The 26,877-nt window shown below is 40.5% G+C and overlaps 1 protein-coding gene across 1 annotated transcript in view; it reads left to right on the forward strand.

Moving 5' to 3' along the window:
- Positions 1 to 26,877, forward strand: part of CERS3 (ceramide synthase 3) — a 105,721-nt gene that overhangs the window by 40,655 nt on the left and 38,189 nt on the right. The window contains exons 5-10 of the mRNA XM_025919586.2: positions 2,301 to 2,419; positions 9,855 to 9,912; positions 10,808 to 10,858; positions 15,030 to 15,122; positions 17,952 to 18,080; positions 20,293 to 20,399. Of these exons, the coding sequence (XP_025775371.1) occupies positions 2,301 to 2,419; positions 9,855 to 9,912; positions 10,808 to 10,858; positions 15,030 to 15,122; positions 17,952 to 18,080; positions 20,293 to 20,399 (557 nt within the window). The remainder of the gene's footprint in view (positions 1 to 2,300; positions 2,420 to 9,854; positions 9,913 to 10,807; positions 10,859 to 15,029; positions 15,123 to 17,951; positions 18,081 to 20,292; positions 20,400 to 26,877) is intronic.

Raw genomic sequence — 26,877 nt, forward strand, 5'->3', positions numbered from 1 at the left:
AGGGTCCAGCGTATGTGTGACTTCCAGGAACTGCTTACACAGAGTTAGGTCCCATGGTATCCTAATCTTCCCCTGTCTTAGCACTCTTGGGATTTGATTAGAATTCTTTTATTTTCTTACTTCCTCACCAGACAGACTGTACCCTGTGAAAGGGAGGCCCACATCAGGGTTACTCATTTGGACCTCCAATGACTGGCACAAGGCCTGCAAGAAGTAGACACCAATCAATGGTTTTGCCAACTCAGTCTCCTCAAGAGCACAAAAGCAAAACAACAACAAAAACAACAGCAGGTGAACCCTTGGCCTATAAAAAGAATAGGTATTAGATAGGGCAGTTTACCAGAGTATAATATGGGCTATATCCTGTTTTTGTTTTGTCTTGTTTTCCTTCTTGCAGATTAAATAACAGGTAGCAATTTAGTAGGGACATAGAAGCTCCAATTAGTCTTTTGCGAGTCTTTAGCGTGAGAGCTTCGTTTTGAATTTTATCTACTGTTACCTTGTGCGACTGAACAATTATGTGAATTATGCACAACAACATAGCAGAAACTGTATGACTGAACACAGACTATTGGGTGTCCTGCCACTGGGGAGGCTTTGTTCGGCCCTTGCAATGTTGATCCACAATTGGTTTTTTTGTTGGGTTTTTTTGTTTGTTTTTTGGTTTTTTTTTAATGTTTATTCATTTTTTGAGAGACAGAGAGCCCAAACCAAGTGGGGGAGGGACAGAGAGAGGGGGAGACACAGAATCCAAAGCAGGCTCCAGGCTCTGAGCTGTCAGCACAGACGCGGGGCTCAAACCCATGAACTGCGAGATCATGACCTGAGCTGAAGTCAGATGCTTAACCAACTGAGCCACCCAGACGCCCCCAAAATTGGTTTTAAATTTATTTTGATAAGCACCTGGTGGCTCAGTCAGTTAAGCATCTGACTCTTGGTTTGGGCTCAGGTCATGATCTCACGGTTCGTGAATTCAAGCCCCGCGTCGGACTCTGCACTGACAGTGCAGTCTGCTTGGGATTCTCTCTCTCTCCCTCTTGTTGTGGCCCTTCCCTGCTTGCACACCTGCTCTCTCTCTCTCTCTCTCTCTCTCTCTCAAAATAAATAAATAAAATTAAAAAAGAAATTTACTTTGGGGTATTAGTCATCAACATTAAAATCCCTGGTGATTTCACATAAAAGCTCTGTGTGTACACTTGGACTCTGGGAACCATCAGCCAGAGCTTGTTCACGGCTGCACTCTTGGGGGAGGGCACGTGCTTTTCTGTCCACCACATCTGTGGCTCCTGCTTGTTTCCTCCACACTGAAGCTGAGGGCCAGTATGAAATTTTATTTTTTTCTAGTGACGAGAAAATTGAAATATTTCTTGTACTGGTGTTGGAAAATGAAAGATCAAGAGAGCAGGTGTTTCAGAAAATTACAGAGCTAATTTCTCCATGCTGGCTGAAAGAACTGTGGGTTTAATGTATAAAACCTGCCTGTGTGAAAAGAATACAACTTCCAATCCCACCACGAAACAGACCTGGTCCACTCAATCATATTTGTTTCTTGTCTGGCCCAAGGAGAACTTCGAGTTTATGACCTTTGGGCTAATCGATCATCCATATTATTTCCAGATTTAAATAATAATTTCTGCCTCCCAGAAGAGAAGCCATCATCACTATTATATTCTGCAATCTTTACTTTTTTTTATGATTGGTATTATTTTGGATTCATTTGAAATAGGCTCTACATCTGATTAAATGTGAAAGTGATGGCCAACACCTGTTTGTGTCTTTCCTGTATTATCTTTTGGAGCCATCAGAAAGATCTTGTGAAAAAACAGAAAGTGCATTAGCCTAAGTTCTTGTCCTTGCTTTCCTATTAACTTTAGGTCTTGGAAAACTTACTAACACCCTTGGTGTTCCAGCTTCTCATAGGAAAGATGAGGCAGTTGGATCTGATCAAATCTAAGCTATGCTTCTCTACCTGGTACCTGGGAAGCCCTCGATAAAACTTAGCTGATTGAGTGAGCTCACATATGCAGCTTGAATGTATGGGTTGCTGCCAACTTACAGAGAATTGATCGTTTTTAGTAACTCAGAGTGCTGGGATACTAACAGCCTTTTTTTTTTTTTTCCTGTGTATATGTGTGCGTGATTCCATAAGCAAAAGAGGCAAATTCACTGGCCCAAGATCTAACACACAGTCTCTCTCCTCTCCAGTGCACAAGCTCTTGTAACCCAGTTGCACTGTCTCTTGACTGCTGGCCAATATGACTGCTCTTTATCACTTGTTCATTCATTTTATCGCCTTTCAGGCTGATATTTATGGACTGGCGAAGAAGTGTAACTTGACAGAGCGCCAGGTGGAAAGATGGTTTAGGAGTCGGCGGAATCAAGAGAGGCCTTGCAGGATGAAAAGATTCCAAGAAGCTTGGTAAGTAGGACAGTTCAAGCTTTTGAAATGTCGTGATTTTACATGGAGCAGGATGGTCATTTCAGAAAGAACATTGAAGTTGGAGCAGAAGAAGGGTTCGAACCCAGCTCTGTCACCGACCAGTTGGGTGTTTTAGGCTAGTCACCCATTGACCTTCTCTGCTTCAGTTTCCTTCTCCATGAAATGGGGCATGCTATGAGCTCTCTGAAATGAATAGGACATATTATGTATTCACCTTGAAGTCCAGAAAAATAATACAAATGTCTTAACTGGTGTTTATTTTTTCTAGGGTAGAGGTTGGCCTTACTTCACAAGACTTTATCACCTGTTTCCAATTACTGTATCACATTATAAGAGCAGAAAATGAGACGGTGTCTGTTCCTCTGTCTCGCTTGGCTCCTCCCCACCCCCCCCAGCCCCTCCACCCCTTGCCTGTGGACTGGATGGCCAATTCCTCTGGGTTTCCCAGTTGGTTTTAGCAGGGGAGTCAGGGTAGGCTAGGGTACCAAGTAAGATTTTTCAGAGCTGGCTACTTTGAATATGCTCTGCAGGCAGTGAGGCCGCATTGCACTTGTTTTTGGTTTCATTTGGGCTCTGTGGGTTTTTTTTCCCCCTCCTGTAGAATTTTGTTGTACTTTGGGTTACTCCCTTGGTGGCAGAAATTGATACCTGTGTGAAAAAGGAAGACTAGGTCATCACTCTTACTCTTTTCCTCCTCTTTTGTTTTCCTTTTTTCTTTTTCTTGAGAGAGAGAGAGTGCATGAGTGGGGGAGAGGGGCAGGGAAGAGAGAGAGAGAGAGAGAGAGAGAGAGAGAGAGAGAGAGAGAGTTTCAAGCAGGCCCCATGACCAGTGCAAAGCCCGATGTAGGGGCCTGATCCCACGACCCTGGGATCATGACCTGAGCCGATATCAAGAGTCAGATGCTTGGGCACCTGGGTGGTTCAGTCGGTTAAGCATCCAACTCTTGTTTTCAGCTCAGGTCATGATCTCATGGCTCATGAGTTTGAGTCCCACGTCAGGCTCTGGTCTGGTGGTGCAGAGCCTGCTTCGGATTCTCTCTTCCTCCCCTACTCACTCGGTCTCTGTCTCTCTCAAAATAAATAAATAAACTTTAAAAAAAAGAGAGAGAGATGCTCAACTGACTGAGCCACCTAGGCACCCCCTTTTCCTCTGCTTTGCATCCAGACAAATGCCCATTTATTGGGCTGTGTTTGATTCCACATTGTATACACTAATAGCATCCCTCCTTCTTCCTCTTTCTTAAAGTTCTCTCATTGCCGGTGATTTTCACCAGATATATTTTTTTATTTTAATGGTGAAGTGAATAGCGAGCTGATGTAAGAGTGTCAAATAAATAGAGTCTGAGGCTAAGCTTTAATGGCTTCCTTCAGTTTACCTGGATATTCCTGACTGATATGATCTGGCTGTGGTGCTGATCGTGTGTAGGAGTACAGCCTACGTCTTCAGGGTGTCTCAAAACAGTAATTTCTCATCACTGGCTTCCAATTGAAGTTCAATGTGAATGTCCTGGTTTGTTTTCTTTTCTCTTTTCTTAAGTGTTTATTTATTTTTGAGAGAGAGAGAGAGAGAGAGAGAGAGAGAGAGAGAGAGAGAGAGAATGAACAGGGGAGGGGCAGAGAGAGGGGGAGACACAGAATCCAAAGCAGGTTCCAGGCTCTGAGCTGTCAGCATAGAGCCCAACGTGGGGCTTGAACTCACAAACAGTGAGATCATGATCTGAGCTGAAGTCAGACACTTAACCGACTGAGCCACCCAGGCACCCCTCCTGGTTTGTCTTCTAACTAGCTCTTTGATTTTTAGCTCTTGAGAGATTAATATTGTTGCCACTGATGTCAACTTGGCATGACAGAATCTCTTTTTTTTTTTTTTTCAACGTTTATTTATTTTTTTGGGACAGAGAGAGACAGAGCATGAACGGGGGAGGGGCAGAGAGAGAGGGAGACACAGAATTGGAAACAGGCTCCAGGCTCTGAGCCATCAGCCCAGAGCCTGACGAGGGGCTCGAACTCACGGACCGCGAGATCGTGACCTGGCTGAAGTCGGACGCTTAACCGACTGCGCCACCCAGGCGCCCCGACAGAATCTCTTTAAACCATTAGTGCAAAACACTAAAAAGTCTCATATTACATATTACATCTTCCTGTTTGCCTACTGTCATTCATTAATTTTTTTCTAGTAAATGATTCTTGTCTTAAATAAAGTCCCCAGGCAGGAATTAATTGTCTACTCCTGAGCTGGATCATGCGCCCCTGAAAGTCTGTGGTAATTTCTTATACATTACAGCGCCTTACAGCTTAAAATTTTTTTTAATGTTTATTTATTTTTGAGACAGAGAGACAGAGAACGTGAGCAAGGGATGGGGAGAGAGAGAGGGAAACACAGAATCTGAAGCAGTCTCCAGGCTCTGAGCTTTCAGGACAGAGCCCCACTTGGGGCTTGAACTCATGAACTGTGAGATCATGACCAGAGTCGAAGTTGGAGGCTTAACTGACTGAGCCACCCAGCTCCCCAACAGTGCTGACTTACAGTTTATAAATAATGTTTCAGCCTCCCACAAATGGTGTGAAACAATCAGGAAAGGTGGAGCTAGCTCTGTGTAAGAAATGAAAATTTTTTCAACTTACACAGTGCCTTATGTCAATGAAATCTCAATAAAAATGGAGAGGAAAAAAAAAAGAAATGAGAAACTACAGGTCCATCTTCTTTTTTTTTTTTATTTATTATTTTTTTTTTAATTTTTTTTTTCAACGTTTATTTATTTTTGGGACAGAGAGAGACAGAGCATGAACGGGGGAGGGGCAGAGAGAGAGGGAGACACAGAATCGGAAACAGGCTCCAGGCTCTGAGCCATCAGCCCAGAGCCTGACGCGGGGCTCGAACTCACGGACCGCAAGATCGTGACCTGGCTGAAGTCGGACACCCAACCGACTGCGCCACCCAGGTGCCCCTTTTTTTTTTTTTTTTTTTTAATTTTTTTTTTGTACAGGTCCATCTTCTTAAAGGAACTTGCTTGAGATAACCTAGCTGTTGGCCGGGCTACTGCACTCATATCTTCTGACTCCTTTTGTGGTACTCTTTCTGCTCCATGGTACTGCCTTGACACATAATGCTCACCTCTTAGCAAGGAGAAACCCACCATATCAGCTAACTGGTTGGGTCAACAAGGCCTAACACTTGGGAATCTGGCTGTCAGTTAGCCTGCTGAAAGTCAGCCTAATAATTCAGGCCATGGAAGGGAATTTCAAATTGTCAACTATTCATCAGTCAAGCAAAGGAGAGGGTTATGTTGACTGTCTTCTCTGTATGCGGCACTCTCCCACATTGGGTGGAGTTCTAGATTTTAGGAGGGAAATAAAAGTGGAAGGCCTGGTCACTCACCTTACACAGCTAATCAGGGAGACAAGACTATCGCTTAGGAAACCACAACATCCATCCAGTGATTCCACCCCGATGGTGCATGAGCCTGTATACCTGTAGTTCACGGTCATGTTTAGATGCATTGTGGGCATTCAGAGGAGATGGTGTCAGTAAGCCTGGATATGTTAGAGAAAGGGAGGTCAGACCAAGAGGAATGAGTTGGGATTTCCATGAGAAAAGAAATCAGGATTGGAGAGTAGCATGTTTCAAGTAAGGCAAAGACACAAAGCAGGAAATTCTACAATGTGTTCAGGAAGTAGGAGAGGGCCAACAAATAAAATTTAAGCTTTACCTTCTTCTTTAGAAATGTCACAAATTTCCTCTAAGTCAGAACACTGCTATTATAGACTAAATAAATAGACGAAAGCAAAATGCCAAGCTATTTAATTACACTTTATTGCACCAGCTATGGGATGTGCTATGGGAATCATAGGAAGAGATACTTAGCCCCAGGCATTTTGGAAATCTCAGGAAATTTATTTCCCAACACCAAGCTTTTACAAATTATTCTCCAACAGGCAGAAACTCCTCTATAATATCAGGATGAACACCTTAAGTTTACTGTATTGTTTCCTTGGTTACTTTCTTTTTTTTTTTATTGAGGTATAGTTGACATATAATATTAGATTAGTTTCAGCTGTACAACATGGCGATTTGACATTTATATACATTCCAAAGTGATCACAACAATAAATCTAGCAACCATCTGCCACCATATAAAGTTGTTATAGTATTATTAACTACATTCCCTATGCTGCACATTGCATCCCCGAGTTTTACACACTTAATAACTGGTAGTTTGTACCTTTTAATCTCCTTCCTTTATTTCACCCATTCCCCTATACCCTCCCCTCTGGCAGACACCAGATTGTTGTCTGTATCTGTGAGTCTGTTTCTGTTTTGTTTTATTTGTTTATTTGCTGTGGGGTTTTTTTTTTTTTTTTTTTTGATCCTACATCTAAGTGAAATCATATGGTATTTGTCTTTCTCTGTATGACTTATTTCACTTAGTATAATACCTTCTAGGTCCATCCACATTGTCACAAATGACAAGATTTCATTTTCATACATGTTCCGCTGTGTATGTGTGTGTGTGTGTGTGTGTGTGTGTGTGTGTGTGTGTGTATACATTCCATGTGCCCATGGACACATTCCATTGTGTCCATATATATCACATCTTCTTTGTCCAGTCATCTGTTGATGGGCACTAGGTTGCTTCCATATCTTGGCTATTGTACTTGGTTACTTTTTAAAATAATGACCCCTAAGTCCTGTTCCTCAGAATTCAGGATTTTTTTTTTTTTTAAACGTTTATTTATTTTTGGGACAGAGAGAGACAGAGCATGAATGGGGGAGGGGCAGAGAGAGAGGGAGACACAGAATCGGAAACAGGCTCCAGGCTCTGAGCCATCAGCCCAGAGCCTGACGCGGGGCTCGAACTCACGCACCGCGAGATCGTGACCTGGCTGAAGTCGGACGCTTAACCGACTGCGCCACCCAGGCGCCCCCAGAATTCAGGATTTTAATCCACACTGCATCCTTTATTTTTAAAGCAAATTCCATATTACCTGACCACTTTTTAAAATAAGCATTTCCATCTAGCGGTGGGAAGTTTATTATGAAAATACCAGGTAATTCCCAGTACTCAATATCTGGAGCATTCCTCTGGCTGGGTGGGCTGCCATCTTGCCTTAGCTGACCCTGGGGCTGGTCCCTGCCTGCTCCACTGGGCCTTGCCCATTCCTGAGCCCTGTCACTGCCCTTGTCAGCTTCTGTTGCCATTGCCCGAATTTACTCTGTCCAGTCCCCCTGGCTGTACTGACTGTCTGAGCCTGACCAATCAGTTTCTGGATTTCCTCCCCACCCCCCCAACCAAGAGATCGTTTTTCCTTGCAATTATATTTGTCTGCGTCTTTTCTGGGAGAAAGGGAAGTTTTACCAACGATTTCATCTGAAACCAGTGAAACAACATTGGCCTTGTCATTTGTCTTATAATTAGTGAAGGGCAGCCGCTCTCAAACTTTTTGGTTTGAAAGTGTCAAAGACCACAAAGAGCATTAGCTTGTGTGTGTTATGCCTACCGATATTGGAAATGAAAGCTGAGACATTTATAAAATATGAGAGTACACAAGCACACAGTGTATCCGCTCTTAGAGCAAAGATGGCGCCCCACGTCAGGTAGCCTCTGGAAATCACTGTATGCTTGTGAGGGGATGAGGGAAAATGGCAATAACACGGTGGTGGTGTTATGAAAATATTTTGATGCCAGGAATCCCTCGCACACACCTTGAAACCCCTGGGATGGTGTAATGCAACCTGACAAGACCAGTCCAGGAAAATGTTGATACTTGGGTTTTGTGCTTGCCTCTGATGGTCACTGCACAGCCTCGGAGAGTTATCTGATCTCTCCCAACCTCTTTTGTCCTTTAGTGGTAGCCACCTTATCTGCCCTTTATCCATAATGAGGAGCTAATTACAGTTCCTAGTCCACAAATGTGAAGATAGAAATGTGATAACACACATGTGCTTAGCACAGCGCTTGGCACAGAGTCAAGAGGTCAGTAGATGTTGGTATATAATGAAATATATGTGCTATGTACCCATCACGGACTTTAATTATTACCAACTGAAGGCAATCCTGTGTCATCTGTGTCCCTGACCTACTTTTTTCTCCTGGCACAGATTGTTTTTTGTGGATAAATTTTTTTTCTTTCAGTTTTACTGAGATATAGTTGACATACATCACTGTGTAAGTTTAAAGCACACGGTATGATGGTTTGACTTTCGTGTATTATGAGATGATTACCACAGTAAGTTTAGTTAATGTCTGTCATCTCATCCAGGTACAAAAAAGAAAAAAAAGTTTTTTTCCTTGTGATGAGGTCACATGACTACTGTCTTAGCATCTTGTCAGTACACCAGACAGCAGCATCAACTATCATCATCATGTTGTACATCACATCCCCAGTATTTGTTTATCCCATACTGAAAGTTTGTTCCTTTTGACCACCTTCAACCAATTATGACTGAAGATTACTTTTTAAAAAAAAAATTTAATGTTTATTTATTTTTGAGAGAGAGAGAGAGAGACAGAGTGTGAGCCGGGTAGGGGCAGAAAGAGGGAGACATAGAATCTGAAACAGCTCCAGGATCTGAGCTGTCAGCACAGAGCCTGATGTGGGGCTCCAGCTCATGGACCTTGAGATCATGACCTGAGCCGAACCTCAGATGCTTAACCAACTAAGCCACCCAGGTGCCCCTTGAGGATTACTTTTGACACAAATATCAGACATTATATGACTTCACTATAAATATTTCAGTATGTATCTCCAAGAGATACTCTGTTTTTTTAAACAAAATTGCAACACCAGTATCATACCTCAGAAAAACTCTAATAACAGTAAATATTTAATCAGTGTTCAGATTCCCTTGATTGACTCATAATTTTCTTTACAGTCTGTTTGTTTGAATTGGGATCTTAATAAAACCCACACAGTACAGTTGATTGATATGTCTTTTTAAGTCTCTGTTCATACATGAGGAAAAGATTTTCTTTCAAAATCTGCTTTTCAGAGACAAGACGAAAATCTGGCCACATGGAAACCTTTTCACTGGGGATTACATGGGGTGCAAATAAACGATTAGATTAATACTAATGTCAACCCACTGTCTATTGTGTGTCAGGAACTGGGTTTATTGTATGTCAGGTATGATACTAACGGTAATAATAGTAGTCACCTGTTGTTGCTTACTTCATACCAGATGCTTACTTTTCACAAATTAGCTTCAATTCTTTCTGCAGTTTGAGGTAATTTTTGTCATTCCCATTTTATAGGTGAAGAAATTAAGGCTAACCTACAGTTTCAGCCATTTAACAAGTGGCAGAGTCAGGATGTCACATTAGATTTGTCCGTGCATTCTTTCCAAACTGTCATACAAAGTGCGTTTCTCCTCAGATGTCAATCACCTTCACAAGATTTTTCTTTCTTTTGGCAGCTGGCGATTTACATTTTACTTAATAATGACTGTTGCTGGAATTGTATTTCTTTATGATGTAAGTTGTCTCTTTGATATTCTTTGACTGGAATTTGTCTTTAATTTTAAAAATTCTTGCCTGTGAATTCCTTGGGAAATAATATTCTCAGTAAAATAACCAGCTTTTATGCCTTTAAAGTCATCCTAATGTCTAGAGAAGTCAGAAACCCTCAGGCTGTCTTTCAGAGCCTTTGTTAAGCTTTGAATTTGCAAATACTATTTTTTTTTTTTTTTTGCAAACATAAGTCTTAAACCTAATCTCTCTCTATTTCCACTCACACAACCCATGTGCCAGCTACCCCTGAACTACTAACAATCCACTGAACACACTGGTATATCCTCACTTTTGGATTTTAGCACATTTCATCCCCTTTTCCAGAAACTTCTTGCCCTTCCCACCCCTATCTACCTGCCAAATCCCATCCCTGCCATATCGAATCCCACTTGTTCTATCAAGACTCGGTACTCACTCATCAGAAATCTTCCCTTCCCATATTACCTTTGCATTGTCTGCTTAAATAGTTATTAAATGATTACCTCATTAAGTGATAGATAGTTCACAGAAAAAAAAAAGATAACCAGCTTTTAAAGATTTCTTTCAAGATATTTTTATTGCTGCAGAAACAGCAGTCTGGTTCGGAAGTAATATCATTAGAGGTTTCGCTTGTTTGAATAATTCCCTGCATGAGACAGCAAGGTGTGTGGTCCCAGATTCACTGGAAGTCATGAGCATCACAGATATGTTGTATGGGAAGATGTACAAAGAGAGAGAGGTTCAGCAGGAGCAACAGTTTACTGTGCATGTGTGCCCCCCATCAGTGACATCAGGAAGAGCTTATGTTTTCTGCTGAAATCTGCCTTTGACTCCAAAGACTTATTTTCTCTCCCTTGGTTCCTTTTTTTGTCTTTTTCAGAAACCTTGGGTTTATGACCTGTGGGAAGTGTGGAATGGCTATCCCAGGCAGGTAAGTCCCCTGTGATACGCTCCCTGCCTTATGTCAGCTTTGGGCCCCTTAAATTGTCCCATGAGTTAGGTCCGAGCCCCCTTCCTACTCTCTGTCCATGTCTGTGCAATTCTTTGGCTCTTTCTCTACTGAAGCTTACTCCTCCTTATTCCTTATTTACCCGTCACGTGTGTTTTTCCTTTAGTCTGTTTATGGTTAATGCAATTACATATTTGAGTTTAAATCTAGTATCTTACTATTTATTTTCTAATTGTACCACCTAGTGCATTTCCTTTTATTGTACTCTCTTCTTACTTTTTTATGGGCCAGTCAAGTTTTTGAAAAAAAAATTATTATTCCACTTTTTTCTTTATATTAGCTTTTCAGTTAGCTTTTATTCTTTTAGTATTTATCCTAGAGATCACCATGTGCATTTTTAAATTATTGGATGGAGTCTAATAAAACTTAGTGCTCTTACCTCTTTCCAGCCACTGAACAGTCATTAGAATACTTTGTATATATCCCCCTCCTATTTCCTCCTTCAAATATTTAAAACCTGACAAGTCATTGCTGTTATTGTTTTGTAAATCAGTTAAATCTCCCTCCCAATGCTATGCCTTGTATCTTGCTTTTCCATGCTTCCATCTGGGATGATTATCCTTCTGGCTGAAGAAGTCCCTCTGGTTTGCTTTTCTGAGATGTTATCACTTGGCCTTCATTTTTTAGAGGATATTTTTCCTGGGTATAGAATTCTAGGTTAGCAGTGATTTTCCTTTAGCACTTTGAAAATGGCATTCCATTGCCTTCTGGATCCCATAATTTTCTTTAAGAATTCAGCTGTCAGTTTTTATTTTTGCCTCTTTGAACAAAATGTCTTTTTTCTCTGAGTTCTATATCTTGTCTTTGTCTTTCACATTTTATTATGATACGCATAAATGTGGTTTTCTTTGAATGTATCCTCTTTAATGTCCATAGTACTTCTTGAATCTGTGGTGTGATATCTTCAGTCAGTTTTAGAAAATTCTCAGCCATTGGGGCACCTGGGTGGCTCCGTCAGTTAAGCATCTGACTGCAGCTCAGTTCATGATCTCACAGTTTGTGAGTTCGAGCCCCATATTGGGCCCTCTGCTGTCAGCATGGAGCCTGTTTCAGATCCTTTGTTTCCCTCTTTTTGCCCCTCCCCTGCTTGCTCTCTCTCTCTCTCTCTCAAAAATAAACAAAACATTTTTTAAAAAGAAAGGAAAACTCTTAGCCATTACTTTAGTTCCTTTCTCTTTCTTTTCTCTTTCTGGAATTCCAGTTACAGGTGTACTAACATGCTAGACCTTTACACTAAGTCCCATATGTCTCTTTTGCTTTTTCCAGTGTTTTCTATCCTCTTGCTTCTCTGAGCTTTAGTCTCTTGGGAGTTAATCCTCCACAGATTTCTTGCATTTTTGCATGTCAAATGAAGCACTGCCTGCCTTTTGTTCTGTGCTATCTTCTCAAGGATGTTTATATAACAGACAACCTGGGAAAATAGAAATGTCTCCTTCTGGAGCAAAGGGTAGGCATGTTACCATCTATTATGAAAGATTCAGGTTTCCTAGCTCAGTGTTCCTCTCTTGTAATACAACCCATTACATGTGCAGATGTCATCTGACCCTTTTTTTTTTCCAGCCCTACATGAATTAAGATGGGAGAACTGGCCCAAATATTGATACTCTGGCAACTACTATTGTTGTGAATAATGAACTATTCTTTATCTCTGACCCCAGAGTTTCATATCTTCAATCATTATCCATGAAACTGTGGCAAGCTATCCTGCAAGTAGGGTAAAATCTCAGATCCTTCACAGATCTGGATATATTGTATTTCGTGTCCTCTAGTTTGCTAGTGTCTTTTCTAGCAGTGTCTAAACTGCTGTTAAATATATCTTATAAATTATAGTTACTCTGTTTTCCAGTTCTCAAATTTTCATTTAATTCTTTTTTTAAATGGATTCCAGTTCTTTACTGAAATTTTCCACCTATTAACCAAGTTTTCAAAGTTATTTTAAAGTCCTGGTCTGATGAATCCAATGTCTTCATCACCTATGGGTCTGTTCTATTTTCTTATTCTTATCTCCTTGTGCTTGATAACTTTCTAGTGAATGATAGATATTGTATATGAAAAAGTATAGATGCTCAGGATAATATTATCTTCCTCTTGAGAAGATTTACTTTCACTTCAATTAGTTAGAATAGAGACAGATCACCTTCATCTTATATGTGATTGAGTTGATTCAAGGTTGATTCCAGTCTTTTTGAGGGCAGATGTATTTACAACTTACCCATATTCCTAGGATATTTTCCTAGTGGTTTTAATAAAAGACTACAGCGTTTGCCAGGACTCTTCTTGCTTGGCTGGCCCTGAGTACCAATTTGCATCCTAGCAGTATGAGATTGCCAAAAGTCCATTTAACTTCTTCTACTTCTTAGTCTCTGGGTCCATACTGCTTATAAATTGACAAATACTCACTAATGCTATACACAGGTGTAGTTTTCTTTGAATTTATCCTCTTTAGGGTCTGTAGTACTTCTTGAATTAAGGATGCATTTGAAATAAAGGATTCACTTTTAATGCATTTTTCTCTTTGAACTCTTAGCTTCACAGGTTCTGGATGCCTTGTTTGCTCTTTGATGCCTTCTCACAGATATTTTTATGCATTTTACCCGGATTTTTTTTTAGTTATTCTCACTAGGAGAATTAGTCTCATAGGTGCTTGTCTGACATAGAAGAAAGCAGCAGCTGTCTCATTCTTTTATGGCCTTACTGAGGATGATTAGTTGACCAGAAAATTATTCCTTTTAATATGTTAGCTTCAGTATTAAAGAATCAAAGGTTAGACCATAAGATACTCAGGCATTATGTAGGCCAAACTCCAGTCTTATTCTTCTGCTTCCAACTTACTCTGAACTTCTTAGGTATGTTAGTTATCTATTGGTACCTAACAAACCATCCTCAATACAGTGTCTTAAAACAACAACCATTTATTTGCTCGTGATTTGGGTTAACAATTTGAGCTGGGCTCAACTGAGCAGTTCTTTCTGTTCCATGTTGTGTTAAATGAATTCGTGCATGCATTTTTCAGTTGGTTGGTGGGTTGATTAGGGGATGGTTCATGTCCCTGGTTCATATTTTTGGCAGTGGGCACCTTGATCCTCTACTTTGTTCTTATCAGCAGGATAGCTCAGGTTTCTTACCTGGTGATTATAGACTCTCTGCTTGCATCATATTTGCTTATGATCCTTGACCAAAGCCCAAGATCAAGTTCATGGTCACATAGACTATACCAGTGCATGGATATCAGAAGGTGAAATTCACTGGAGGCATTAATGTAACAATCCATTACACCAAGTAATATATCAACTTACCTAAAATAGGCACCCCACACACATACACACACTATAACATTATTAAGTAAAATTCTAGATGTAGAAATTTTTTTTCAGAAGACATTTTTGGAGTATTTAAATAATTGTGTATATTTTATTACTGCCCTTCTTTAGAATAGGCCAATTCTGATTACTTAACTGTCACCAGGAAAGAGGTTAGGACATCAAATTTTGAATAGTATTCAAGAAACATAAAACAAGGTAAATTATGGGAATAGCAGAACAGACTGGCCAATATTCTTAAGTAAAGATTTTTGAATTTTTTTTCCTAATTTAACTTTTAATCAACTAAAATAATGCAATCAAACCTGTGGTAGTTTTATTAACTTTTTTTTTTAAGTGTTTATTTATTTTGAGAGAGTGAGAGAGAGAGCATGCATGTGCACATGTCAGTGGGGGAGGGGCAGAGAGAGAGGGAGAGAGAGAATCCCAAGTAGGCTCTGAGCTGTCAGCACAGAGGGCTTGATCTCATGGTTCGTGAGATGATGACCTAAGCCAAAGTCAAGAGTCGAGTGCTTAACCGACCGAGCCACCCAGGCACTCCATAGTTTTATAAACTTTTAAATAAAACATTTAACTTGATTTTTGAATTTTTATTTACCCTTTTGGAAATAAAATGCCTTGAAATATTATCTTTGATTCCTTTTCAGAAATTGAAATCTTAAAGCATTGTAATTTTGTGGAATTAAATAGGTATAAACAATAGTTTAATGCCTTATGATGAGTTATTGATGATGCTAAAGCAGTGAATTTTTCTCATTTCTCATTTTCCTCAGCCCTTGCTGCCTTCTCAGTACTGGTACTACATTTTGGAGATGAGTTTTTATTGGTCTCTGATATTTAGCTTTGGCTCTGATGTCAAGAGGAAGGTAAGTATCTTATTTACAAAACTACTTATTGTACTTCTTCAAAAATTTTTACCCTCCCCCCCAAATCTTAGTCTTTAAATTGTATTCTTCCATGTGTGTAGTTTCAGTTCATAGCCTTTTTGCATTTTATATATCACATAGATTAATGCAAATCTTGCTCATACTTTGGTGCCTTGGCGGGTTTTTGTAGTGAAACATTAGAGAAACTTTAATGTGGACCCCCCCCCCCCCTGCCTTTTGTTCAGTGAGAAGAGAACTCTCCGTTATGTGATGTTTTTTTCTTTTGGTTTGGGAATTTGATGTTCTTTAGGTCCTAGTAGTTTTAATTCTGCGGCCACATCCTTTAGTTGATTACAACCCACCTTATGTAATTCTTTGATGTACTCAAAAGGTTTTAAAAACATGCTGCCCTTAATTCATCCAAGATCTTTACAAGGAAACTTTGCTTCAGGCATGATTAGTTTTGCTTTATATGCAGGGAAATTGAGTTACAGGCATGCTAAATGTATCCTCCCACATAACAAAGTGAGGCGTTTTAGGAACTGTTTAGGAACCATTTGCTGGTAAAGAAAACCATATTAGAATCTCAATGCAATCACAAGATTTCATCATCTATGTTAGCAACACATATCAAATGATACTCTTGGCATATACTTCATATGGTATACTCTATTTAAAAGTCAGTTTGTAACCAAATTTGTGTGATAAATAAAGTTAAGTTGAACTCAGTTTTAAGGAGATAAGACCAATTGGCTTGAATAAATGATGTTTGGGGGTGTGATAGTGTCCACTGTCCACATTAAGGGGTTCAATCAACTGCAGTTAACTGGAGATCTAACAGAAAACTTCTGGAATGTAAGTCTAAGAACATATTATGAAAAAATCTGATGGAAACAATCTCCTTCCCACACACTTAATAATAGCTGTGGATTAACTGTCATTAACTTTAGTTTGGGCTAAGAATACATCAAAATGAAATTGTTTGAGCCATTTTCTCAAGAGAGAGAATTGAAAATAATCACTTTTTAGAAGGTCTTCATAGATATACTAAGGTGGGTTGATCCTATAACGATCCTGTCTTTCTCCCACTTTTGATTTTTCAGTAGTTGGTTTCTCTTTATTACATACAAGTGCATTGGGTACCTTTTCAAAAATTAAATGTAAATATATGTCATATATTTGTAAATACATGTCTTCAGAGACATACGAGACCTACAACTATCGGGAGGGGGGTAAAACACAGGCTCTGGAATTGGAACGCCTGGGTTTGAATCCGTGACTTCACCACTCACTAACATCTCAAGCTAACTGGCTAAACCGCCTGATCTTCATTTCCTCATCTGTAAAATAGAGCTAAAAATAGTTCCTGTCTCTGGTTATTATGAGAATTAAGCAGATTCACCCATACAAAGCACTTCTTGGTATACAGTAAGTGCTCAATAAGTTAGGCTGTTATTAGTAGTATCATATTTACTCTTTTACTTTGGCTACAAGGAAACTGAAATCTTTAAGTTTTTTTAAAACATCTTTATTGAGGTGTCTGCATACTACAATCCATTCATCTAAAGTACATAGTTCAGTGGTTTTGAATATATCCTTTTTGTCACCCCCAACAAGAAATCCTGTACCTTTTTGCAGTCACTCCCCATTCCTCCTAACTTCCTCAGCCCTAGGCAACCACTAATCTACTTTCTGTCTTTGTGGATTTTCCTCTTCTATATATTTCGTGTAAATTGAATCATATAACAAATCGTTTTTTGTGTCTGGTTTTCACTTAACATAATGTTTTCAAGGTTCATTCATGTTGAAGCATGTATCCATACTTCATTCCTTTTATTTGCTAAATAATAGTCCACTGTATGGATATACTACATTTTATTCATCTATTTATCACTTGATGGCTATTCGGGATGTTTTCTTTTTTTGGCTGCCAGAAATAATGCTGCTGTGAACATTCATAGGCCAGTTTTTGCATGGAGATATTTTTTATTTCTCTTGGGTATATACCTAAGAGTGGAATTGCTGGGCTATATGATAATTTTATATTTAACCTTTTGAGCAACGGCAAGGTAGCCGTAGCATTTTACGTCCTACCAGCAATATATAAGCATGCCAGTTTTTCTTCCTCCTTGCCAACACTTGTTATTTTTCTTCATCATTTTTATTATAGCCATCCTAGTGGGGATGAAGTGGTTTTGATTTGCATTTTCTTGACAGCCCATGGGTTGAGTGTCTTTTTTGTGTACTTGTTGGCCATTTGTATATTTTGTTTGCAGAAAACCTTTTAAGGTTTTATGTTCAACTGCAATAGCTTTCTTTAGCCTAGATTTGCGAATATATTTGTTACACTTTCATTTGTTACTTGTTTCATATGCAGCAACTCTTATTTTAATGGTTGTACAGTTTCACTATATTGTGTATCTGTCTTTTTCCCTTGTTGGAATTAGACAGGGAATAAGTGATAGATGTAAATATACACAGGAATATACTCATGTAAGTATGTATATGGGATGGGATGTGTATGTATATCCAGTGTGAGGCAGTGGAAAGATGTTAGGAGATGTTTAGGATTTAGATGACAAGTATTCAATGCTGTCTCAGAGTTCAGTGACTTCAGTGATGCAGATAATATGTGCTAGTTCCCTTGCAAGCATTGTGTTTAAGAATTAAAGTGAAAGCATTTTACAAATTTCAAAACATTCAGATGTAAGTTACTGGGTTTTTTTAAAAATATTATTGTTGTTGTTGTTGTTGTTGTTGTTAGCTCTTCCAGTGATTAGGAAATAACTGCATTTGCTTAATAGCCGCTATTTTCCTCTCATTATATAGGATTTTCTAGCTCATGTCATCCACCACCTGGCTGCTATTAGTTTGATGAGCTTCTCTTGGTGTGCTAATTATATCCGCAGCGGGACCCTCGTGATGATCGTGCATGACGTGGCTGACATTTGGCTGGAGGTAAACTTTTGCCATTAAAAAAAGTAATAACAATACCACGTCCCGGGTTTTTGTGTCTCGTCCCAGGAAGAATTGTCTGTGAGTGATTTAGCAGGGCTCTCTGTCGTGAAAACACCCGAAGTCTGAGGATGTCTCCAGGCTTCAAGAAAGGAAATCTTTTAGTTTTTAGTTTCCATCCTTCTCCAGGGTACTTGAGAGAGGTTAACTCATGGGATCCCACTTGCGAAAGTCGCACGCAGATACTAGCTCAGAAAGTACACTGATTTCTCTGAGGAAGGAATGAACTCTAATCTTTGAAAAGGAAACCTTGGATTTGTGGCATTATGGATTCTTAATATTGGATGATACCATATATTTCCTTAAGCCAAAGCTGAACACCCATTGGATGCTTGCACTCCCCCACACGGATGGTCCTCCAGCTTTAAGGAATGAGAGCTGATGTTTATTTAAATGACATTTCTTTTCTAAGGAAGGAATGTTTTGGAGCAGGGGACATTAAAGCAAGAGTCTTCTTAATCCCAAACAACACAAAATATGAGAAACAAAACAAAATTAGGATTGTTTTCTCTACATGTTTCTGTTACGTATTGGTTCCCGTTTGCCCCGAGGCAGTGATCCGAGGGTCCTCTTCCCGGCCAGCTCTCCTGCTGTACTTAGGGTCACATTTCCCAGAGCCACTTCCTGTGTCCTTTAAATACCTTCGCTTATAATACAGCTGAGGAAAATGATGCCAACCCGTTTCATGTTCAGGATCGCCTGAATATAGGTTGGTATGGAAGAAATTAAATTTGATAGGATCTTGTTTTTCTAGAGCAGCGTTCACCAAACTTTTTGGTGAAGAGCCAGATAGTAAATCTCGCTTTGTGGGCAACATAGGATCTCTTGCCATATATTCTTTTTGTTTTTTATTTTCTCATACCCCTTTAAAAAGTGAAACCCATCCTTAAGGAGTGACAAGCTTTAGCCCATAGGCTGGACTGTAGTTTGCTAAACCCTTTTCTAGATGTAACCAGAAGTCATTTGAAGCTATTTTGAAGCAACTGGCTACTGTTATAATATCAGATGTGCACAGAATTTTGTTTCTTCTATGCAATTGCAGTTAGACATGTAAATCCCATTCTAAGGGTCTAGATTATTCAGGGCAGCAAATGGCTTAGCAAAAGAAGGATTATTCCAGTTTTCCCATGTATCGCTGTCTGAATGTAGCCATCTCTGTTATAATTACCTCCTTCTCTGATCATATCTCGGTAACCCTGCCTGTAAACTAAAACCATATTGGCCATGACTTAAGAATTTTATGCTACTCTGTTGCTTCTAAGCCCTCTAGCCTTTGGTGTACGTCCACTGTAAAACAGCTTCACTGTGTTGTTAAAAGGGAGTTAGCTGTTGGGACTGGGAATAAGCACTGGGCTGTCCCTGTCCACCCTCCCCCACCTTATCACTGACACGACAGAACTCCCTGGGTGATTTGGGCAAATCACTTAATGCTTTGTTTTCTGTCCTCAGCTGTAATATGAGAAGTCATATCTACCCCTTAGGGTATATTGTGAAATTTAGCTCATTACTGTTTGAAAATGTTCTGGGGTTCTTAGGTGAAAAAAAAAAAAAAAAGAACAGAAGAAAAATGAAATGTCAAACTCAGAGGTCCCTTCGTGAATAAACTATGAGAACAGCTTCATGTTGTTAGTGATCATGAATCATTTCTGATTCACAAGCCATGATCTAACTTGAGGTTCAACGAGCAAGGCCAGTTGGGAAGAGGCAGCATGAAGTAGTGGAATGGGGCTCATTTTTTATATTTTCCAGAGGGTGCCTAGTCCACAGCTTCCTTGAGTAGTTGGTTTTAGTGTTTGTCTTCTTGGGCAAGTTCTGTCTGAACCCAGACGTGGTACAACTTTTGCCCCTGTTTAGACCCTCCTAAAGATGGTGCCTATTGATCTTTCAGGTTCCTCAAGAGAGCTGGTAGGTCATTTTCTTAGCTCTTTCTTTGCAAGAAAAAATAGCCCCAATATCCATGATCACTCTTACTCAGAAGGTGCCTTTGCCTTCTTCAAGCATGTTCCTGACCCTCTAGTTTTCCACATGTTCAAGTTTGGATCCAGGACCCAACCCTTTAATGGTATCATCGTATCATTTCGTTTATGAATATTTAATTGAAGAATTTTATACGAAATCACTTTATCTGAACGCAATTGCTTTCTTTTGTTTTCAGTCTGCGAAGATGTTTTCTTATGCTGGATGGAAGCAAACTTGTAACGCGCTGTTTTTCATCTTCTCCGCCATATTTTTCATCAGCCGCCTCGTTGTCTTTCCCTTCTGGTGAGTAGACAGGTGCTGTACCATGACTTTGGTCACTGTGCTGAGGTGGCCTTGGCATGTTGTCAAAGTCAGAGTGTTGCCCTCTCCTCCTTACACTGATGTCCAGTTGTTTGTGCCAAGTTCAGTTGGAAACACTAATGTGAAGGGACCATTTTTATAAATAATTAAAACAACACCTTCCAGCGTGGAAAAGGCTTATTACAAAGGGAGGTGGGAAATGTGTAACCCAATGGGTAACAGCAGCTCTGACTCTATGTCTTGTTTTGTGAATATGGATCTTTGTGATTAACAGCTTTTCCAGTTATTCAGTGAAATATCATTGGCCAATCAGCAGCTCTTTGAAAGAGAGGCATGTTCTATGTTAAAAATAACAGTAATTGTGGTCACCATTAATTGAATGCCAGACACTGGATTAGGCCCTTTGTATAATTTGGCTCTAGTCTATACAACAAATCATAAAGATAGGTATTACCAGTCCTACTTCACAGATGAAGAAAGTGATACTGATTTCATTCTCCATGATCACTGGCCCTAACAAAGTTCTGGATATCTTTTCAATATTGATCAGCTCTCGATCAGTCTGTTGATTTTATTTAGTCAAGGGCAAGGATTGAAGAACTTATATAGTGTCTCCCCTGACAGTCATCCCTTTGACAAGCATAATTTTCCACGTGTTGATTGACAGGAACCAGAGGACAAATGTGAGGAAGTCTTTGATGGTTTGGAAGAAAGAACTTATAACCAGCCATAGTTTGGGCTGGACTAGGAGTTTCAGATCCTCTCAGCAGAAAAGTTAGTGTCATTGAAGATCCTGGGTTGCAAGGGAGGGGGATGGAGACCCACTTCCAGGCCTGGTTCCTAGTGGGTGGACAGCATCCTTGACTAGACCCCAGGGAAGTCTGGTCAGAGAGGTCAAGGGATGCTGCCCTCCCTATGGAAGCCAGCTACAGCTTTAAACATAGACCAATATCTTACTTAGACATTTTCTGGAGAGGAGCAGCAGAGTGTGGTAGTTAAGTTCATGGATGCAAGTTGGGCGTGGATTCAAATTCTGGCCCCACACTTACTACCTGTGTAATCTTGGACATATTAGATATTTCCTTGTGCCTCAGTTTTCTCATATGTAAACTGTAAGTGTTGTCACAAGGCTTAAATAAAATAATACATATAAAATAGTTCAGGATGACATCTGAAACATAGTAAGGACTCAGCAAATGCCAGCTATGTTTGCTGAAGTTATTAATAATTCTCCAAGAATTTGAAGTTTCATCTAGAATCATCTAGATGATTCGTCTAGAAGTTTCACCTAGAATCAAATGTGAGATCCTATTTGAAATACTCTCCTTGGTTGAAGAATCACATTATCCTCACTTTTGCTTTGGTTGAGCAAGTGTGTTTATGAAATTATAATATTGTATGATAGCAATTATTGATAGGGTAAGTATTGACTTTCAGGTAACTGTTGACTTACGGCTTTTCAGTGTGAATTTTATGATGCTATAAATCCAGCATTTGTCCATGGATTCCTCTTATTATGTTCCAAAGACACCATGCGTTCCAGTTATCTGTTGCTACATAATAAACCATCTGTACACTTAGTGGCTTAAGACAGTGTTTAAGGAGCTTTTTTGGTAAAGGGCCGTAGAATAACTATTTTAGGATTTAAGGGCTACATATGGTCTCTGTCACATATTATTCTTTGCTTTGTTTTGTTTCTTTTACACCCCTTTAAAAATGTACCAAACCCAGATGATCTCACAGGCTGTAGAAAAACAGGTTGCAGGCCAGATTTTACCACCAGGCCTCAGTTTGCAGACTTCTCTTTTAAAAAAACAACACTTATTGATTATTATTATTATGACTTACGGGTTTGGGAGTTGACCAACCTCAGCTAGGTGGTTTTCATTTAGAGTCTCTTCATGTGGTTACAGTCAGATGTGGCCAGAATTGGACTCTTCTTAAAGACTTCCACACTCCACATGGTTGAGATAACACGCATAGGATCAATTGGTTGATGCTGATGGCTAGTTGGGACCTCGGGTAGGCCTGTCAGCTGGCGTACCCTCCATTGGCCTGACCTCCCCATAGCATGGCAGCCGGATTTCAATGGTGAGCAGCTCATAAGAGAGCTAGGCAGATGCTGTGTCTCCTTTTATAACCCACCTGCAGAAGTACCATCATGCCACGTCCGACCTCTTGTTCTTCATTGGATCCAGGTGACTAAGCCCAGCTCATATTTGAGGGAAGGAAAATTAGACTCCATTTATCCACAGGAGTAGTTTCAAAGAATTTGTGGACATATTTTAAAAAGCATACACCGTGGAAATTCTCGGTGCAGGGAACTCTGAGAAGCTTCTAAGTGTTGCTGCTGTGGTTGGCTTTTGATTTAGCAATGAAGGACATTAACCTCAGACATTCCCATGATGTCTTAAATCAACAAGCAAGCTTACTCTTGCCCAGAAAACAACCAAACATCATGCTGGGGTTGAGGGATTGTGGAGGTGGTGTGTTAACTTTCCCACATACCCTCGTCTTTAAAAATCGTAGATTTAAGTCATTCCCTTGCCAGCATTTCTGCATTTCAAGGAGAATTAGTTGCATGTATTTGGCATTTTCTTGATCTTGATACTTCGCTGACTTCACCAGCCCACTGCAGAGGGCAGCCAATACCACGGTTTGCTGTCTTCAGGGAGTTGGATTGCAAATAAACCAGTATTAACAGACTTGACTGTAAAAATCGTTTTGCTGGTAAAAATTTTTCTGCGCTGACGTTGACTGGTCCTCATTGGAAGGTTGAGGAAAACTTCACCAAGCTATTGGAAGTTTGGGTGATTGGTTCTTGATGGTTTTTGAAAGAATCAGTTGCAGTGTGTTACTCTAGCTTAAATAGTGTTCCCATCAGCTTGAACGTGTTACACAATCATCTTGCGGTGCCAAAGAGGAAAAGTCAGTTCCTTGTTGTTAGCCTGACTCCAAGCATCTGTCTAAAATGTGTAACTGTAGATTCATTTTTCAAGGATATTTTATTAGTTCAGTTTTGGGGGGGGTGGAATTTACTACGGACCAAACAATGTGCAGATGATCGACCTATTTCCAGATTCAGACATTTTTGAGGTGCTGTGGGAGGCAGCTGGCCATCAGTTGCTCTGTTCCTCCCAACTGTTTTTGTTGCACCTTTTGTGGTAAGATGAAGGGCTGAGTGGGGAGAAAGCTGACCCCTCTGAAATGTATCCAGAAACTTTGAGAGAAAGAACTAGAGCTTGTCCATTACACACGTCTTTCCCTTTCTTTCACTTTCCCTACATTTTCCCCAGCCTCAAGTAAATTTGCTGTTGTCTGATCGCTTTCTCTTTGTATTAGTACAACTGTGCCTTCTCTTCTCTCCTCCTTTTTTCCGGAATCTTACTTAGCCAGTTCTCACTCAATCAGTGTCAGCAAGAAGTAATTACATTCTTTTTTAAAATACTGTTCCTCTCAACATTAGGCAGGAATTCCAACTGGCCTTGGTCAAATTACTTTAATCTAACTGCCTACTTACCTCATTTGTTTGCATTTTTATTCAAAGCCATTTAAATCTCAGGCTTATGTTTTTTACACTTTATTGCCAACTGTTGTTTTAAAATAATGACTTCTAAACTGTTGAATTATTGGATGTACCTATGTATTGGAACAGTATCCGAACACTTCCAGGGAATCATTAGGCTAGAAAGCCCTTCCTAAGTTCAGGTAAACAACTCCCCTGACTCTCGAAAATTTCCTCCATAAACAACAAGAACAGATAACAATTTAGTCCAGGCTGTTCCAGCTGAAGGAAAGGAGCTCTCTGTCTCAGCTGAAGTTTACAGGTGGTGGTGCTGGCTCACTGCACTTCTCCATTTCTGGAACTCATCACAGCTAGATGTTGTGAGGAATACGTGGACGAACAAGACACAGTTCCTACTGTGCAGGAGGTCATGATGGTGGTAGAAGAGATCTTTGTATCAACTACCTCATCTATATATGTGAAGACCATTATATTATGTGATCTGTCTACTGGATGTTCAAAAAAAAAAAATTCCAACAGTGAGTAATATTCAAATAAGTAACTTCCTGACCTCTAAGGGTCCACATGCTGTGGTAACTTTATATTCCCCATCACTGGCTCACTGGGCTTCAGCCTGCAGCTTTTGGTGATCTGGCTCTCACTGGCATAGAAAAATGGTACTCTGGGAAGCCTCATGTGAAAGGGAATTCTGTGAATGATGTGACGATATAAATACTCAGAATGGCTATCAGAAAGAGGACAGTTTTAAAAAAGACAAGACAAAGCTGAAAGCATAGAGCAGTGCATTTAGCAGACACTCATCGGAGGGAAACAAGAATAAGGACACAGTGGACCTTTCCCATTGTCATAAGGCCTGGAGCCTCTGTTCTTTTTTTTTTTTTTTAATGTTAATTTATTTTTGAGAGAGAGAGAGACAGAGCGCCAGCAGGAGAGGGGCAGAGAGAGAGGGAGGCACAGAATCCCAAGCAGGCTCCAGGCTCTGAGCTGTCAGCACAGAGCCCCACGCGGGGCTCGAACTCACTGACTGTGAGATCATGACCTGAGCCCAAGTCTGGCACTTAACCGTTTAAGCTACCCATGTGCCCCTGGGTACCTCTGGAGCCTCTGTTCTGAATGATAAGGGCAGAGCATGGGTCCAATTGTGCCATGGCGCCATGCCCTCATGGGATGGTACAGTGCCCTTCACATAGCCACCAGAGGAAAGGAGGGACGTGTGCAACGCAAGAATGGCTCTGCTGAAGCTGGGGCCACTCCCTTGAGCCTCTGCTGCAGATGAGTATCTTGGAACTAGACTTTCCAGTTACATACTTTATGAGGGAGACCGTGAATTTCACCGCCTGTGTTTGTTCAGTGTCTCATTCGACAGGGTGCCCTCACTGGAGCTCCTTCCCTCGCACCCCACATGCTTGGCACTTCTGCTGTTCATAAGTTCATAAAGGACAACTACAGCACTCACCCTTCTTCAAATCATGGTATTTTAGAAAAGGGACCTTTTACAGAATTTGGTCATTTATATATTTGGAAATAATTGCAGGCTTACAGGATAATTTCAAGTATGTTACAAAGAGCTTCACTGTATTCGCCCAGATTTACTAGTTAGTATAGTGTCCTGTTTGCTTTCTCCTCCCTTCTCTCTCCCCACTGTCCCATCACTCTAAGCGCACACACACACACACACACACACACACACACGCACACACACAAGCACGTGTGTACATATATATTTTTTCTAAATCATTTGAAAGTTGCAAGCATCATGTCCCTTTATTCTTTCATTCTTCAGTGCGGATTTCCTAGGAACAGGGAGATCCTTTTACAGAATCACAGGAATAGTTGTCGATTTCAGGAAATGTAGCAATCTACCATCAGTGTTTCAGTTTTGTCCATTGATCCAATAATGCCTTTATTGCTTTGTTCCCTCCTCCTGGATCTGGCCCAGGATCACATTTTGCCTTCAGTTGTCATTCCCCCAGGGACAGTTCCTCACCCTTCCCGTGCCTCGTGTCATCAACATCATTGAAGCATTTAGACCCCCGATTTATTTTCCAGGTGAGGGGTTAAGATATTTCTGGGCTCACACAGCTAGTTATGAAAGAACCAAGACAAGAAACAGGACGGTTGAAACTGAGAACAGATATGTTTCAAATTAAGTGACTAAACTGGACAGCTAAAAGCAGGCATAATTTGCCTTCCCTAAGTATTTATTAAGTTTTCTTCAACTGCGCAGTCACTTTGAAATACAAGACATCCCTGAAATATAAGGTAGGCAATTACTCACCAGTAGAACCAGTATTTGTTATCCTGAAAAGGCTTAGGGCTCACCCCCGTGATTAGCAGAAGACCTTTCTGTGCATTAGGAAAATACAACTTGTGGTGGCTGCCTTATGTAGCCCAGCAAAACCAGCTACTATTTATGCCAGCAATGTGATCTTCTCAAGCCGTAGAGTGGAGATGGGAAACAGAACCAAAGCAGGGAAAAGCCAAGGTTTGCAATCCCGGGGCGTGGTACTCCTGCCACCGTTTGGACAGATTAAAGGCGGTGGACGGAACAAAGTGGCTCCAGGAATCCAGGAGCGCAGCGGTCTCGGGGCATCCCCTGTGAAGTGAGAAATTCCATGTAGCCCGGAAGGGAAACAGGTGTTGGCGTGCTCATTCATGTGCCAGCACACATGACACACATGCGTTTGGGACAAAACTGAGGAGGACAAAGTGTTTATTTTCCCCTTCCTCCCATTCTTCTTTTAGCAAAGGAGGAGAAGAAATTGGGATTGAGAGACTGGACCATCCTTAGTGAGCACACTGAGACCAACAGAAGGAGGTCCTGAAAATGTAACCACAGCCCCCAAACCTGCTGTCCCTGGGGCCACAGTGGCCACCCCCTTTGGAGCTCCTCTCCACTTCTGTCCCCTCTGTCCTCCCGCAGAGAATGTTCTG

The sequence above is a fragment of the Puma concolor genome, chromosome B3 (assembly GCF_028749965.1).
Source record: "Puma concolor isolate L17-30 chromosome B3, mPumCon1.1.hap2, whole genome shotgun sequence".
Lineage (NCBI taxonomy): Eukaryota > Metazoa > Chordata > Mammalia > Carnivora > Felidae > Puma > Puma concolor.